The 17,325-nt window shown below is 36.7% G+C and overlaps 1 protein-coding gene across 40 annotated transcripts in view; it reads right to left on the bottom strand.

Moving 5' to 3' along the window:
- The window catches only part of ptprsa (protein tyrosine phosphatase receptor type Sa), a 178,410-nt gene that overhangs the window by 72,182 nt on the left and 88,903 nt on the right, over nt 1-17,325 (bottom strand). For 20 of the 40 annotated variants that reach the window (XM_026235473.1, XM_026235471.1, XM_026235475.1 and 17 more), the window contains 2 exons: nt 4,846-5,034; nt 2,793-2,801 (listed from right to left, as the gene is read on the bottom strand). In XM_026235473.1, coding sequence (XP_026091258.1) covers nt 2,793-2,801; nt 4,846-5,034 — 198 coding nt within the window. The remainder of the gene's footprint in view (nt 1-2,792; nt 2,802-4,845; nt 5,035-17,325) is intronic. The other 20 variants (XM_026235477.1, XM_026235506.1, XM_026235514.1 and 17 more) reach the window with 1 other exon arrangement.

Raw genomic sequence — 17,325 nt, 5'->3', positions numbered from 1 at the left:
GATTGTCAGTGTTTCGTTAGTATCAGGGCAGCAGAATTAGCTTGTTTTGTTCCCGCTAGATACAAAGTCACGGTTAAGGTGTGGAAAGAAGTGGTTAGGTGAGGTTAGGTTAAAGGTTAGAGGTTCGCAAACACACAAATGTCACACATGAAGTCGTGACTGCAAGAAGCCTCCAGACTTTCTCGTGCAAAAGAAAAAGCGCGATTAATAAGACAATCTGGCCGCGTCTTCATCCATCTGCGTGGCTCAGAGCGAGTTCGGGCTCCACGCCACACGTTTAGGCCGCGGTGACCTTAAAAACGGCTCATCGGAGGCACAGATGTCCCATCAGCACCAAATCTGACAGACGGTGACTGAGAAATAAGATGTGCATTAAAAAAAGCTTTATAAATGATCAAAAACGCGGGTAGAGATGGAAACGGCAGTCTCATGATCACATGATCATTATATCAATACAATAAGAGTTAAAAAATGTACAAAAAATATCACAATGATCACTCTGTCTGATTGCAGCGGGCGTGAACGACAACCAAAGCAACGTGAATCAACATCTACACTGGAAGTGTACTTTATTATTTCATTTTTATCAAATAAAATAATAATATAATTTATCTAATTAATAATACTAATATAAGTGTCTTAATTATTAGTACAAATTTAATTTTCTAATTTATATCTGTGTTTATAATATATCATTAATACTGATCATATTAATAAGTAAAACATGCGTATTTTATAATAACATTATTTTTTTAAATATAAAATCTAATAATTAATAACCTTAAATCCTAATTTTATAATTGATCTGACAACTATGTGCTTTGATACATAGTTTATTAATTTAAATATCGTTATTGATCTACAGATACAATTTTACAATAAATGATATAATTAAAATAGCAATTAATCGCATACATAAATGTGTAAGTCATTATTTTTAGTTAAATATTTAAATGTATTTATATTATTTATAATATACAACTAATGATTAATAAATTAATATTCACAATATATTAATAAATGACACACAAAATAGGAAAATCGTCATTGTGTTCAAAAGTTTTCACACCCCAGCTCTTAACGCATCTTGTTTCCTTCTGGAGCATCAGTGAATGTTTGAATCTTTTTAAATAGTTGTGTTTGAGTGCCTCAAATGTCCTCAGTCTGAAAAGATGGATCTCAGAATCATAAAGTCACTGCTAGAAAGGGTTCAAATATGCAAAGATGCTGGAAAACTGAAGAATCTGCAGGAGCTTAAAGATTTTTCTGAAGAACGCTGCTCAGTTTAACTGTTCAGAACAAACAAGGGACTCATGCACAACCATCACAAAACAGAAAGACAGCCGAGGATCATCAGAGGAACCAAACACTGTATTAAGAACCAAGGGTTCACAAACTTTTGAACGGCGTTATTTTAATAATTTCAGCTAGTCTTGTGAACTATATGTAAACATCTTTTATGTACAATATCTTACTCAGGACATTACTAAATAAAAACTAACATGCATCTCTCTTATTTTGTTAAAAATATTCACATTTTCACAGATTCTGCAACCATTTCTGGAGTCATCAAATGGTGTGTATAAGTGAGCATTGACTTAACACTTCCAGTGCAGACAAACACAAGTCACGAAAGAGCTTCACCTTTCCACCTTCAACTGACACACGGTCCTAAAGAATCAGAGCTGCTTTTCTTCTCAAGAAAATGACTCTGGCTCTGAAACTCAAGAGATCAGGTTCTCTTCAGGACCGAGATGCAAACAGCTGCGCAGGAGGTTTGGCCGCCGTCGACGGATACAGGCCTGTTTCTCATCAGCGTAAATCCCTTCAGGACGGAGGATCGAGCAAACATCCCATCACTCGCTCAAAGAGTTCAACAGCACTCGTGATCAACAACCGAGTCCACATGAAAACAAAACCCAATGCTTTTACGTCTTTAATGCACATCTCCATACCAAAAAAACACACTTCAATTTATAATATCATCATTATTATGAATATATAATTACTGTAAATAAGTAAAAGCCTTTGTAACATGTTAGCAGATGCCTTTGGAAAGTACACTCTCGGAAAAAAAAGGTACAAAAGCTGGGGCATTACCTTTTCAAAAGGGACTCTTTTGTACCTTTTAGGTACTAATAAGTACACTTTAGGTACCTTACTGCCCTCCTTTTGTACCTTTTTCTCTGAGAGTGTAGACTTCCAAAGGCGTCACATTACAGAAGCTTCTGAAAGCGCTTCATGTTGACTTCTCAGGACGTGGAAACACATCCATCTCACGAGTCGCTCAGGTGAAGTCTGCTTTCAGCTGCTTGGGCCGTTAGGCTCCAAGGCCCCAGCGGTTCCTGCTCGGATGATAAATATGTTATTGAGACGGAGCCGAGCGAGCTCTCAGTGGCACGCGGAGCGAGGGTGTGTCCGGCGGTCAACAACGCAACCGCAACCGCTTGGCCGGAGCTTCTGAAATCCTAATCTGTTATTCTTCTGTTTTATAAGCTCCTGAATATTTGTGGCCGGTGAGAGCCGAATCTCTGGAGAACTAAAGAGCTGCGTGTGAATGGAGAACACACACACACAAACACGCACGATTTCTGCAGTGTGTCATCCTCCAAAGCTGGAGAGAAAATGGGAAACGTTTCATGTTAGTGGGCGAGGAGAAGTAAAAGAAATACGGAGGGCACAGACAGACGTTAAAGGGAAAGGAGAGGGTAAGACATGCATTTTAAAATCAAGTTAAAATGCCATCTGCTTCAGGGACACGAGGAAGCCTGCGCACTCACTGAGACACTTACCAATCGCTTCTGGAAATGATAAAAAAAAACAGAAAAAGAAGCAGAAAAGAAGAACAAAACAGCACATTTTAGGGTCCGGCTCACAGCAGTCGCATACACCCTGAAATCAATAGAGTTTATTGGGGAAGATGCCTTTGTAGGACAGGTTTTAGGCCATTTTATGAGTAGGTTTAATGATATTAGAGACCAGCTCAGGAGGGAATCTCATAAAACCTGTCAAGAACATTTCTAGGTTTCTACATTCGCAAAAATCTAAATACAATTTGAATAAAGAGGGAATTTAGTACCACTCCATCTCCAAATTCTTATCATCAAAATTATTCTCAATGAAGATTACATGTAAAATAACAATATTAATAATTCAAATGTATTTAATAAATTTAAAAAGAACACTTATGGAATTTTACATAATGGTTAATAACATTATACGATGGTTAATTGTATTATCTTTAGATCATTAATTTAAAGAGTTTTTTCACATTACGATAATGAGAATTTTATATATAGTTTCTCTTTTCTCTTCATCTCTTTTATTTTCATTTGCTTTTCTGAGCTGAAATATTACCTGAACATGTGCTTGACAAGTTTAGCGAGTTCAAGAGTTTGTAAACTTGTTTTATCACACTGATTACAACTAATACGTTATGTAAAGTTAGAATTAGGGTTATGTTTTATATATATATTAGTGTGTGAAAACAGTAAAAATATCTGCCTTTGGTAAAACAATAATTGCCTTATGAAATTCATTAACGTATTTAGAGATTTTGAAAACATTAGCATATTAAATTAACAAATATACACACCAAATAGATTCTACTTAAGCATTTAGATAACTCACTAATGCGCAAATTGAATTAAGACCATGATTATAGCTAATTTGTACATGTTGTATGCTCTGAATACTGAATTTAGTTTGTCTGATTAGTAGTACTCCAATAGTATGTTAATTATCGGGAGCTAGTCAATGTTCTGCATGTGAATGCGGAAATGCCGCTAGAAACCTGTTTTAGTTGAAATAGAGACAGAGACATCACAAACAAGACAACAACATGTATGACCCACTCACACTGTGACAGAAACATAGACAGAGGGAGGACAGGTTCTATAGCCATGCTAAACTTAGCTGCTAAACCTTTAGCACTGCTTCGTCAAACGGTAGGCTAACATAGGCATATTCGGAAATATGCATTCCCAAAACCTGTTAAATTTGTCGGATTAATCTGTACATCTGTCAGCAGGGCAGAGAAATTAGCTTACTAAATGAGCTATGAACGCTAACCTTGCTGCTAGTGACACCGCTAATGGAAGCTAAAAGGGTTGACTGTTGGGATAAGGCCCAACATGCTACACAATAACCTCACTTATTGTCCGCATCGAGAGAAGTCATAGTCATTTGTGTTCCTGTACCATAGCCAACAGCTTTAAAGAGGCCTGTGATACCCCCTCGGCGAGTCTGGGTTGTCCATTAACACGTCACAAAACAAAGCACTCGAGTCTAGAATAAGTGAGAGCAGATGTAGCTGCTCACCGCCAAACCACTTTGCTTGAATCTGAAATATTATTTTGAAAATACTATGATGGATCCTGAAAAAGGGAACTTTGGTTAAGCAAGTTCAGGTCAAGGGTGGCCAGCCGACGTCAACAGCTCCGAAACAAATGCAACCCAATAGATTTTTATTTTCTCTGTTGCTGACAAATAACTGACCCACAACGGTGGCCTTGGGGTGACTGGAGCGCTAAACTTAATGAGATATATAATTAGACTGTTTTGCTAACCCTAACCCTAACCCTTTCAATAAAGACTAATTAGCTTAAACCAGACATTAATCATATTCTTGCCACAAAATCTGGACTAAGCTCCTCTGACACAGTTCATTAAAAGTCATTATCTTTCCATTTCAGCTTCCCTAGCAACTTAAAGGACTAACTCTGTGGGGTGGTCGTTTTGGAAGAGCAATGGGTACCTATAATCAGAAAGAGGACTGATACAGGAGCAGTGGGATAAGCAGAAGAATATTAGCAATAAAGCTAAAGGCGCATCCATTCGTCTTACCTGATCTGAGCTGTTTGATTCGGCCGTTACTTGTGCTGGGGTCGATGGGAAGGAAGTCTTTGAACCAGGTGATTTCCGGGTCGGGGTTACCACTGGCAGCGCAAAGCATGGTAGCGGTGCGTGTGCGCTCCACCACCTTCAGCTGTGGGCCCATGTCGATGTTGGGGAAGCCAGCAGGAAGTAGGTCCTCTGTAGAGGAAAACAAAGAAGTTAAGAGACAAGCAGTGGACCATTAGATGCCAATAACCTACTCTATAGTTCCTACTAAGCAAGTTTCTCGAACTGGTATAATGGTATAATGAAAGTTGACCCTCTGTTGGGGAGAACTTAGAGAAGTTTAAAGATGAGCAGTGGACATTCAAATGCCAATAGCCTACTCAAATGTTCCCACAAAGCAAGTTTCTGAGAGAACCAACTTGGCCTGGAATGAGCAAGTAGGCCATCTGTTGGGGAGAACTTAGAGAAGTTTAAAGAGGAGCAGTGGACATTCAAATGCCAATAACCAAATGTTCCAACAAAGCAAGAGAACCAACTTGGCCTGGAATGAGCAAGTAGCCAAGCAGAGTTTGGCTAGGATCTGTTTCCCTTCAGGGTCCCTCAAGGGGACTTGCTGAGAGATAATCAAACATTTTCATAGCGAAGAGCACACTGAGCTCTTGCTCATACCGTCATGTATATCATTCGAGTCCTACGGATCAGAGTCTACATCACTAGCGACAGAGCCATTTAATCGGGGCAAGCACTGGTGACATTTCACCCCCGGTTCCTCCATAGTTGTTTACGGCATTGAGTTGATACAAAGAGACAGGTGACACACAAACACACAATAGATTTTGACAATTCACCCCTCTCGCTCTTCAAAATAATCCAGTGTGGCTGATGCCTGCTGTTGTAGGCCAACACAAGCCTTCACACTCTTCATTGGATCTTCTGTAAAGACAATGATGAATAAAGCATTGGGAAAACCTCTTATTTCTGTGACCTGGTGTGACTCACATTCTGGCAAAGAAATTCAGACACAGTAGACCGTGCCAATGGGCACAGGTCAGGCTCTAAGTGTGAAGGTCACATCATTCGAACCTTTTGAGAGTCACAAAGGTGTGCCAAGGCTCATGACATTACAAGAAACCTATGTAGTGCACCTATTGATGGAAATTGTTGTTTTTACACAGGCCTTGACACCAAAAGAAAGGACTTGAGCAAATGAACTGTACAATGACCTTCACATGTTCAATTATTCAGTGATGGCTGGGGAAGCATTATGTCTGCCTATTATTAGCCAGCAAAGATGATATATTTAAATGCTCCAGCTTGGGGGAAAAGATACAGATACTTGTCCCTCCAAAAGTAGCATTTTGGAAAGCAAAATTTGTGTTTGCTGTAAATGTGATGCATGGCTAGATTATCCATTCTGTGACACCAAAATAGGATATCTGCAATGCACACAAATTAAGCCTTAAACACAAAAGAAGTAATTTGATTTGAGCTTAATTAAAGGTGGCAAGTACTGGGGAGTTTGGACTGGTGGTGGGCGAGTGAGAGCAGCAAACAATGTCACTGATAGAAATGTCAAAGCAATGCAAATTCTATTATAGAGGCTGTGAAAGAGGTTGGGACAGGAGCTGCAATAATACCATGTCACAGTGCTAGCACTGCTTATATATGGTGGTAATGACTGTGGGCATACAAATGCAAATGGTAAGCGTATCTATATTGTCCCCAGGATGCAACAACTGACCTAGAATCATCCACTAGGAGAGGCTCACCGTGAGCACTCCAAAGTAGAGATGTCCACTTTGGCTAATAGTAATGGAGAGGGCTAAAAATAGAATTTGCCTTGCAGATGTATTTTTTACAACGCTCAAATTGGTTCAGGGTCAGTTTCTCTGGTAAAATATGAAGGAAATCTTGCAGTAGTGCATACATATCCATGCCAAGAGCCCTTAGCCCTATCCTGCCTAGCGTGCATTCATGATAAAAAAGACCTGGAGTTATAATTCCAGCATTCCACACCAACCGGATCACATTATTAGGTGGCTTTAATCTCCACAACATCTTTTTGATATTGTCAGAACCAGTTGACTTGCATTAGGCTTAAGGTCTGGGTTTCTATCTACCTCTCTAGCACTAGCCTTGTGACATCCCATAACAACAAACGACAGTTTTAAAGGGATGCTCCACCCCAAAATGGAAATTTTGTCATTAATTACTAACCCCATAAAAGCTTTGTTCATCTTCGGAACACAAAATATCTTAAATTGGAGTATCCTTTTAATTCAGAGGGTTTCAATAGTTGCCCATTAGACAAAAACAAATCTTCACCTATCTTCATGCATTTCAGGTGCTACATAATAGCATTTTTGTACTGCACTTTTGGAGAAGGATAATTCTACCTTATAATTCCTTAAAATAAGAACTGGAATGCAACTACAGGCATCATACTGGGTTTATATCTAGGCGGCTCTGAAGGCCGCCCCGGCCTGACTAAGAGGCTGTTAAGCCACGATGATAATGGTGCTGTTATGATGATCAGCATAGCAGGATGAGTGCACTGGCCAATTTAGTCAACAGCTGCACATTCACCGATTCAGAAGGGCACTAAAGTCGTCCTGAACCCCCCGCCCCCTCACCCACAAACCTTCAATCTGTTAGCTTTGACATGGGCCTTTTTCACTCTGTGTTATTATTTGTAATTACGTTTAATTGTGGCTTATGATTTAATAGTATTACGCAAGTGACAGGTGCAAAACCTCTTAACCTGAGTGGTCAGTTTAGCGCAAGTGGATTTGCAGACGTTCATTCATGGTAATAAGCAAATGAGTTTTGATTGACTTTTGATGATCTATGAAGCTTATTATCTGTTCAGATTAAAAGTGAAATGGCTATTGCTGCCTGTGCACCAAAATAAATATGTATATCTTTCAGAATAAAGACGTAGTGACCAATTTCCATGTACGATACGAAATGTAACACCAAATACTAAGAGTGAGTTTGTATGATACTAGTTCTAGCTGATAAATGATGGTCTCGGAAGCTCATTATCTGTGCAGGTGTAATATTTCATATCACAAATTAAAAGTAAAACGGCTATTGCAGCTTGTACATCAAAATAAATAGGTAATATATACACAACTGCCGCCTTCTGCCGAGACTGTGGCATTCTTATTAACAGCTTTATCAACCAGAGACACATTTCATAATTACACAAAGCATTCTTCGATAAGCATGCATTTTTAAAAACTGCTTTCCAACAAACACTTTCCTGCTGATAAAAGTCTCAGGGGTGGCATCAAATTCCACAGACATATCCTACCAAGTATTGGACATTTTACAGAAATTATTTAATCTCATCAGCTCCTTAGTCAGGTTAACTGATTAGCTCTTGCCACAGCCAGACATGGCTGAAGAAACACATTTATATTTCTGAGAACTCTGGGAGGGTTGGGGAACAGCTGGCGGAAGAGCCAAAGAGAGAAAAATGGGATACAGACCATTCGATGGGAAAAGAAGATGCACTTTTTCAAAAGTAGAACTAAGACGACATTTAACTAATCTGTAGCCCCAGCTGTGTGGATTTGAGAGGTGGTCGATTTAATTTCCTGTGCTCCAAAAACAGCTAAATTTGCATAACAGGAAGTGCACGGAGGAGTGGACGCTTGCTTGATTAAGTCTGGAAGAGTCACCGGTCATGGCGCTTTGGGTTCGGCTGGCCTGTCACGTCAAACAGTGTGCCATCAGCATGGGCTGCTGCACAGGGGACGGGGACACGAGTGCAGGGAAATGAATAATGGACTGGGCGTGGAGAGAGAGAGCGAGGGTTGCAGGAACCACATAATGCTCCATTAAGGAGTGTGAATCCCATTTCTTCCTCTTCAGATACAGAATTGCAGCCCAGCTTCTGCACTCCGCACCTTGCCTAGTCGTTTATGGCAACTGATATGCCTTAAGTTTGCTACAGGATCAAGGACGCCATCTCTGCCCATCCCAATTTCAAGAAGTTTCTTCAACTAAAGCAGCTAGAGAATGATGAATATAAGACCTTGGGAATTTCACATGAGTATTTAATATTAAATTATTTAATATAATATATTATACAATTATATATTCATACAATAAAACAAATATTATTCATTAACTTTAATTTATAATTATCATTATTTCTTTATTTTTTAATTTCCACACCAGACAAAGTCACTGTTTACTAGCAAATTTGTTCGGTGTCAACTCTTCAGGAGCAGAGCATCGTTGCATTAGCATTTAAAATCCTAAAATGTGGGGCTGACTGCTAGATTTCCACCAGGATTGGTGAAGCTCAGGATTTCGCATGAATTATGGTAATTTACAGCCCCAGTCTTAATTATCGCCTCTGTTCTAATAGGACCCAACAGATTCACAGCTTCTGCTGGTAGATTGGTGTTCCACTAAAGGCATCAAACAAAAAGCCTGAAGCCACAAATGGATGATTTTACCTTTTATAAAACCATATATAAGTCTAAATATCATGTATAATAGTAAACAAGACAAAATATTATATATAATAATACAAAATAATAATACAAATATCATGAATACTACAAAAACTACGAAAAAAATAGTACCAAAATGAACAAAAATAAGGGAAAACATTATGGATCACGCTATAGATGAGACCAACCATAATGCAAAATACTATAAACCGATATTATCTGTAATGCAAAACATAAACCCAAAATAAACCCAAATATCTCATATAATACGAATCGCAACAGAATGGGTCATCGGACGAATCAGAGTAGAGTAACTTTATGCAAAGGAGGGGTTTGGAAAGATTAATCTTCAAATGAATCATTTGAGAGTCTTTGAGAAATAAGGCACAATTAAATGCACATTATAAGAAAATAAAAGTGTTTTTGACTTTGCATGCATGTAAACCTGTTGTTGGGGACTCCCAAAACCAAATGATAAATTATAAATTAGTGGCCCTTTAATACAAAAGAAACCCACCAAAAATATAAAATACTAAATAAAAGCCAAAATATAATCTCATAAAATACTAAATATAAGCCATAATTGCACATAAAATACTAAATCTGAGCCTGAATATCATGCATAATATTAAAAAAGCCTTAGAAAATAGAAAGCAGTAAACATAAACCTATCTATCATGTATACTAAAAATAAGTGAAAACATTTTTAATACAAAAGAAACCCAAAAATCATAGAAAATGCTAAATATATGCATGAATAGCATGTAACATATTAATTATAAGCCCAAATATGATGCATAATACTAAAAAGAAGGTCAAATATTAATACTAAATATAAAACGTATAATTTTTTAATATAACAAATATTTAAAACACAATTACGTGACATACCGCAGAACAGAACATTAATTAGGCTTAAAGTAAACTGGGAGGCGGTGGAAAACTGTCACTCAGTGCATGTGATCAGACACTGACGGCTGAGATGTGTGTTTACAGGTGGCTCAGGCGTCCCCCATCGGGCTTTGATGAAGCTACCATCACACGGCTCGGTCGGACGCTGCACAATTAGGCGACGGCGTGCGGCGGAGCGTCTGGCTGATGACCGAGTCCAGCTGCTTCTGTCACACTGACTTATCAGTACCTGAGGAGGTGGAGCGGGACACGGGGGCTCGTGAGGGAGACGAGAGACGAGACTGACAGAGATGGATGCACAACCTGACAACCTGCGTGTTAAATGGCTCGCTGTTGCACTGATGCCACGTTCAGATGATTGAGAACCCGAAGAGAAGAGTAACTTCAGTCCTGAATCTAATCCACATTGCTCCGGACCAAAAACAGCCTTCCTGCATTTATTTATTTGCTCCTGGAGACTTTTAGGCCATTGCAAACTCTGTGCACAATGTCAATGAAGCCATTTTCAGACGTGTTGTAACGAGGTATTTTCGTGTAAATTAAGTAAAGCGCAAACCATGAATGTGCTAGTGTGGATTTCTTCTGATAAACGAGATATTGGAAGGTAATACACTGGTAATGCCATTGAATGTTTTATTATGGGGATGAGAGTGAAGGGAAAAACACACCACCTGCTAAAAACACAAACAGCTCTGTTCATAAAACAACTATCTAACCCTCAAGCGCAAAAAAAAAGGAAAACATTTATTTAAATTTAGGAAAAAATAAATAAAATGTTTAATTAAAAATAATTTATCTATTAACTAAGTATTTATTTAAAGTATATTTGTATATATATATTATATATATATTTGTAAGTATATATATTTCTAAACGCATTTTCTATCTGTACATTAAGCATATTTGCAAAAAAGTAAAGTTTTGAAAGTAAATAACTATAATTAAATGAAATTTAACTTTGAGCCTCAATACATTAAGCATATTTACAAAAATATGTACTTTTTATCTACTTGCAAATTAAGAATATAAATATTTTTCACAAAAGAGTGTACCTGTTGAAATGAATATATAGGTAATTCAGAACTTAAAATAACCTTTTTTTAAGTTCTGTATTTATGCTTAATAAATAAAATTATTTTGCAGAGGAAAATCCACATCCGCGAAACTGATGGGAAATACTTCCTTTAAGACTCAATATGAGATGAAATAATATAGCATGACATCGCTAAAGCTTTGTAGGAAGATTTGTATTCTGTGCGCTTTTAATAATAAGTGTTAAATCAGTATGAGAAAAATAAAGCCTATAGTCCTTTATATTGGAAAACCAATCAATTCAGCACTTTTTTTCTATGCTAATAATTTTAATTAAAATTATTTTGAATTCTGTATGCTTTTTCAACATGTACATTAAGCATTGTATATTTAATAAATAAATAAATGGTAATTTAGAAAATTATTGTTTAAAAATATTACATTCAAGTGCATGCACAGCTAATAAAATAAAAGTAAAATAAAATGGGATGTGAATTTAGTACATTTTAATACTTTTCCTCTTCTCGCAGTATGAAACAAATCACTCTACACGACGACTTCACAGCGTTCAGCAGAGGTGAAGAACAAGATCTTGGAAAGCAGAACATGAGAAAAAAAAAGTCTGAAATGTCCTGAAGGACACAAATCAATCTCAGCGACTCTCCATCGTGTCCGAAGGCACAGAGCAGGCATTACGTGACTCAGTAGAGCACGTTCTGCTCCAGAGATGAGTGTTTGATGCTCTCCTCATGGTCAATCAGGTCTGATTACAGCTCTACAGCTTCACAGGATCAAAGCAGCCGTAGACTGGAGTTTCGTCTCTCGGTGTCGGAGCGTGTGCTGAGTGCAGATCTCCTTCCTGAAAGCCCAGGGTGAAGTTCCTCGAGGTGCTCCTGGAGCGACCTCATCAGCGCCGTAAACAATCGCGAGTCGCGCAAACGTCTGACTGACAGCTGCGCTGAGGATCAAACGCCACCGTGATCTCAGAGCCGGATGGAGAGCTTGTGAACACCATTTTCATGACTGTCAATTATCTCTCTGCAGTAAACAGGAAGTGAGCAGCTTGTCATCATTAGCGGTGGCGGCAAACACAAGTCGTCTGAGCAGACAGAGCGAGTCCCGAAGCAGGGAGGATATATAAAGAGACGCCGAATACTCAAATAACAATACAACATTTGATGTAAATTCCAAATATTTTTCCTACATGTTCATTATGAACGAATGAATAAATAAATAAATAAATAAATGTTACCAAATCTATTTGCATATAAATAAATAAATATTTTCCTGCATGTATATAATACATATTTACAAAAATCGTACCCTTAAAAAACAAAGCACCTTTTTAAAAAATAAACAAGTAAATGTATGAAAAAAATACATAATTTATAAATTTTTAAGCATACATTAGCATATTTACAATATCTAAATATGAATAAAATATTAAATAAAAATATATTTTAAAAATAATATATTTTATATAAACATTTTAAAATATATTTATATTTTTAAATAAAAAAAATCAGCATGACCAAATTAATAAATAAATAAAGCATATTTACAATGTTAAAATAAATATGGTTTAAATTTAATAATAATCTTTATTATAAATCAATAAATAATAAACTATATATATATATATATATATATATATATATATATATATATATATATATATATATATATATATGTATATATATAATTTTTTTTAATAAAAAATATTTTTTAAGTTAATTGAATTTTTTTATTTTTTTATTTTACCAAACAGGATTCATTAGTGTCAGCAGTCGTCTATGGTAGCAATGTGAAATCGAGTCTCAAAGCAGGAAAGCTATATAAACAGACACTGGATACTATACGACTGTCTCATGCTTTCAAACGAAGCAATATTGGCGATAATGGATAGCGTGAATACACCATCGTTTTGTCTTTTGCTGGATCTAAACACAGCTAAACAAACACATTATACATCGGGGAGCAGCTGAGCGCGCGGATGGGAACTGCTTTCGTTTATGAGGCAGACAGTCATAATACAGTGTGTGTGTAACACGGATCAAAACCAATCACTGTCATCTGACCTTCACAACTGAGAGATAAAACACTGAAGAGTCCTATCCCTTCTTAATCTCATTCAGTGGTGGATATTAACACATATTAGAAAAAAATATAAAAACATATTTCATCTTTAGAATAAAACCCAATAGGAATGTGCAACATTATGAAAACATAAAAAATGTAACTCAGGAAATATTACAATTGTACATATAAAATGTAAATATTTTGTCCATTTATCTTTATCTTCTTAGATTGCAACTTTCAATAAATACTTATTTAAAACGTACATTTTAGATGACACATTAAAGTGATATAAGTCAATACTTCAATGTCATATTTATTAATTTATACATTATAAAGGTACATTAATGCAGTATTTTAGTCCTCTTCATCCTTATATGGTATATCATTTGTCAACAAAAATTAGCTAAATTATGAAAATGTCAAATTTACTTAAAATAATATTATAAAAGAAAAATAAATCATTATATATGATTATAAAATGTCAATATTTAGTCACTGGACCTTAAAGATGCGACACTATGACCAGGAAACTGGATGATAAACAGAGGAAAGCACATTAATGCAGGCTCAGCTCTGGCTTTTTCATCTCAATCGCAGACACACACTGTGGAAGTCATGGCCTCCGGCGCACTGATGTTTTATGGCGCACTTTTCCCTGCGTGACGCAGCATTTCCACTGAAGAACAGCAGGAACGCTAATCAGCTGTGCTCTTTTACTCCAAATCACTCATTGTGGGGCTTCAAGAGCACACTGAGGATAATACCCACAATCCCCCTGGGCCGGGTATCCAATGTTGTGCGGTTTATCAGGCATGTAACGTAACCCTTTTCCAAGGAGATCTAGCTGCGGAAACCTACGATCACTCATAACCGGACCACAAAACTATGTTAATGAGTCTTACCAGTTTTACAGAAAGATTCAATTTAACTATTTGTTAATTAGTCAATGCATTAGGTATCATGATTTAACATATTTAAATATTATTTTTACATCATTTTGTGAATCTACGTTCATTCATGTTTGTTCATAATACACAAACTTATACACAACTTGAAATGTAGAAATGATTATTATTGGTTGTAGACGTATTGTTCATGACACCCATTGCACTTTATTACTTTAAAGTGTAAATAATTTATTTCTCTAAATTTAATTATTACATATATAAACTTACATATATACATACACACGAAAATTAATTAAATGTATATCATGTAAATAATTTTACTTTGTTATATTAATTTAACTTTGTATTGCTATTTTAGTATAATATATTTTTAAAAATGTAAATGCTAACTTTTTAATGCAACTAATCGCGATTAATCAATATGACAGCACTACTAATTATTAAATTATTTTTATACTTTATATTATTATTGTTATTAAATTGAATAAATCCAATATAAAAAATTATATACAATATTTATAATATTTTCAAATTATGTATACATTTCCTCTATACACACTCTCTATTATTTAATATATAAATTTAATTCATAATAATAAATTATATTTGATTATTCTTGTTAAAAATTAAGCTTACATTCATGCATTTGGCAGACGCTTTTATCCAAAGCAACTTTCAGTGCATTCAGGATATACATAACCCTATTTTTATCAGTATGTGTATTCCCTGAGCGTTGAACCCATGACCTTTTGCGCTGCTAACTCAATGCTCAACCACTGAGCCACAGGAAATACAGTATTAAGCATTTAAATCTCAGTGAAACATGGGGGAGAGACTTGGGAAAAGAAAGAGAAATGGTTGACAAGATTGACAGAGGAGTGAGATGATGCTATAGACCGTATCAGATCTGTGAGCCACAGAAACGTGCGAGACGATGAGATTTCAGAATGGATGAGTCATGAATCGAACTCGGCTCTGTGGATCCACAAAATGTTGAGCGACTCTAGGAAAGGACACTTCAAACTAGACGAGAGAAAAAAGTGACATGAAGATCCCTCAAACTCTGCTTGAGTGAGACAAACAAGACAGGGTTGAATTTGGAAATGGTTGTGATTAAAAAAAAAAATCTAATAAAAGGGGTTCGAGCAATCCAATTAAACCAACGTGGCTCGTCCTGCAGGGTGGTGGCCAATTAAACAGTCTGATCAAACAGGCATGGGCTGCGGTGAGAGCATCCTCTCCGGCGCTCTGCAGTGCTAACGAGTTCCTGCGCCCAGAGTTTGAAGAAGGAAGGGTCACAGTGCCAACTCTGGAAGTGTAGGATGAGATCAGAGATGAGAAGAGGTGAAGAAAGCAAAACAAACTGACAAAAAGATAAGATCACTGTCTACTTGGCTTCTACCTTTTAATAAAGCACTGATTTAAGACATTCATCACAGGCAGCAATTCAAATGGAGCTCTTCACACAAAAAACCCAACTTACCAATTGACTACAAATGAGTTTCAAATTAGCATGTTGCTAAGCTTACAGCAAAACACTATAATAAGCATATAGCTACACGCCACGCATGATTATTAGGTAAATTAGCACACTTTTAACCCTAAACATAACTACATTTATCAAATAAATCTATCCATCTAACTGAATACAATAGTTTTTAGTAATTGTGCTGTTAAGCTTAAACCATAACACACAATACACAGCACACACAAAATATTAGCTTATATAGTGCACTCACTGACTTAAACCTAACTATTTGTAATAATTTTATCAATCCACAACCGATAACAAGAGTTTTCGGGTTGAAGTGTTGCTATGCAGACAGCACTACACACTAATAAGATTAAAAATATCAAGTACACAAACATATTACGTAAAATAGTGCACTTGTAACCATAAAAATAGCATTTTTATCAGTTTTATCAATGCACAATAGAGTACAAAAGTTTTTGGCTAGCAGGTTGCTAGGCTAACAACACAGCACATATTACAAATGTTTCCCTACATACAGTATTGCTAGGCTAACAGCAAAGTAAGCCAATAAGTTTAAAGATACATAGCACACAGAAATAAAAGGTAAAATAGTGAACTTGTAACCCGAAGTCTACCTGCTTTTTAATCAATTTTATCAATCCGCAAGAGAAAACAAGAGTTTCTAGCTAACATGCTGCTAAGCTAACAGCACCAATAAGCATAACAATACATAACACACAATTACTAAAAATAGTACACTTGTAACCCTAAACCAAACTACTTTTTGATCCGCAACATATTACGAATGTTTCTTGCTAACATGTTGCTAACCTAACTGCACAACAATCCAATACGTTTAAAAATACATATCACAAATAAATAAAAGGTAAAAGAGTGCATGTAAAACCCTAACCACTTTTAGCTATTATAATTGATACACAACATATTACAACAATTTTTTGCTAATATATTGCAATGCTAAAAACACAACACTTTAATGAGAATAAAAATAGACAGTAGACGCAAAGACAGCTATTAGCATTGTTTGCTATCGTGTATGGACTTTTTTTCCACTGGGCCTAGTGCAGTGCATTCTAGGACTGCCTTTTCGACATAATACAGTTTGCGCTGTTGCTAAAACTAGCCAACTTTCACAAAAGCCTTCACATCTGGAGTTAGCCTATGATGTTGTCTAAAAAGATACAGAAGGTTTCGGGAAAATGAAAAGTGGTCTGACACCTTTGGATTTCGGGTTGCGCGATGCCAAACCCATGGCTGAGCAGTCCAGCGTTCCCCGTCTGATCTTTTGTTGGCTAGCACTCTGAACCCAGCATTCTCACAGCGTGACCAGGGGCAAGCTAAGTCCAGGCACACCTGAATGTGTAAAGAAGCGTGTGAGCGTCTGACGCCTCACAGGAAGCAACCAGATGGCAAAACCTGGGCTGCTGTTGGTGTTAGAGTCTATGAAGTGCATGTTCCGGGTCACTGGTGGACAAGACTGCCAAGAAGGGCTGAAAGCCAGGGTCAGATTGAAGAGAAAAACAGCAAGGCTACGAGAGAAGAAAACAGAGGAAGGGAAGCGAGGGTTCGACGCCTGTAGTGACACAGA

Source organism: Carassius auratus, chromosome 47, assembly GCF_003368295.1.
Source record: "Carassius auratus strain Wakin chromosome 47, ASM336829v1, whole genome shotgun sequence".
NCBI classification, from domain to species: domain Eukaryota; kingdom Metazoa; phylum Chordata; class Actinopteri; order Cypriniformes; family Cyprinidae; genus Carassius; species Carassius auratus.
The sequence above is the reverse complement of the archived record's forward strand: the minus strand, read 5'-3'. Positions and strand labels throughout refer to the sequence as shown.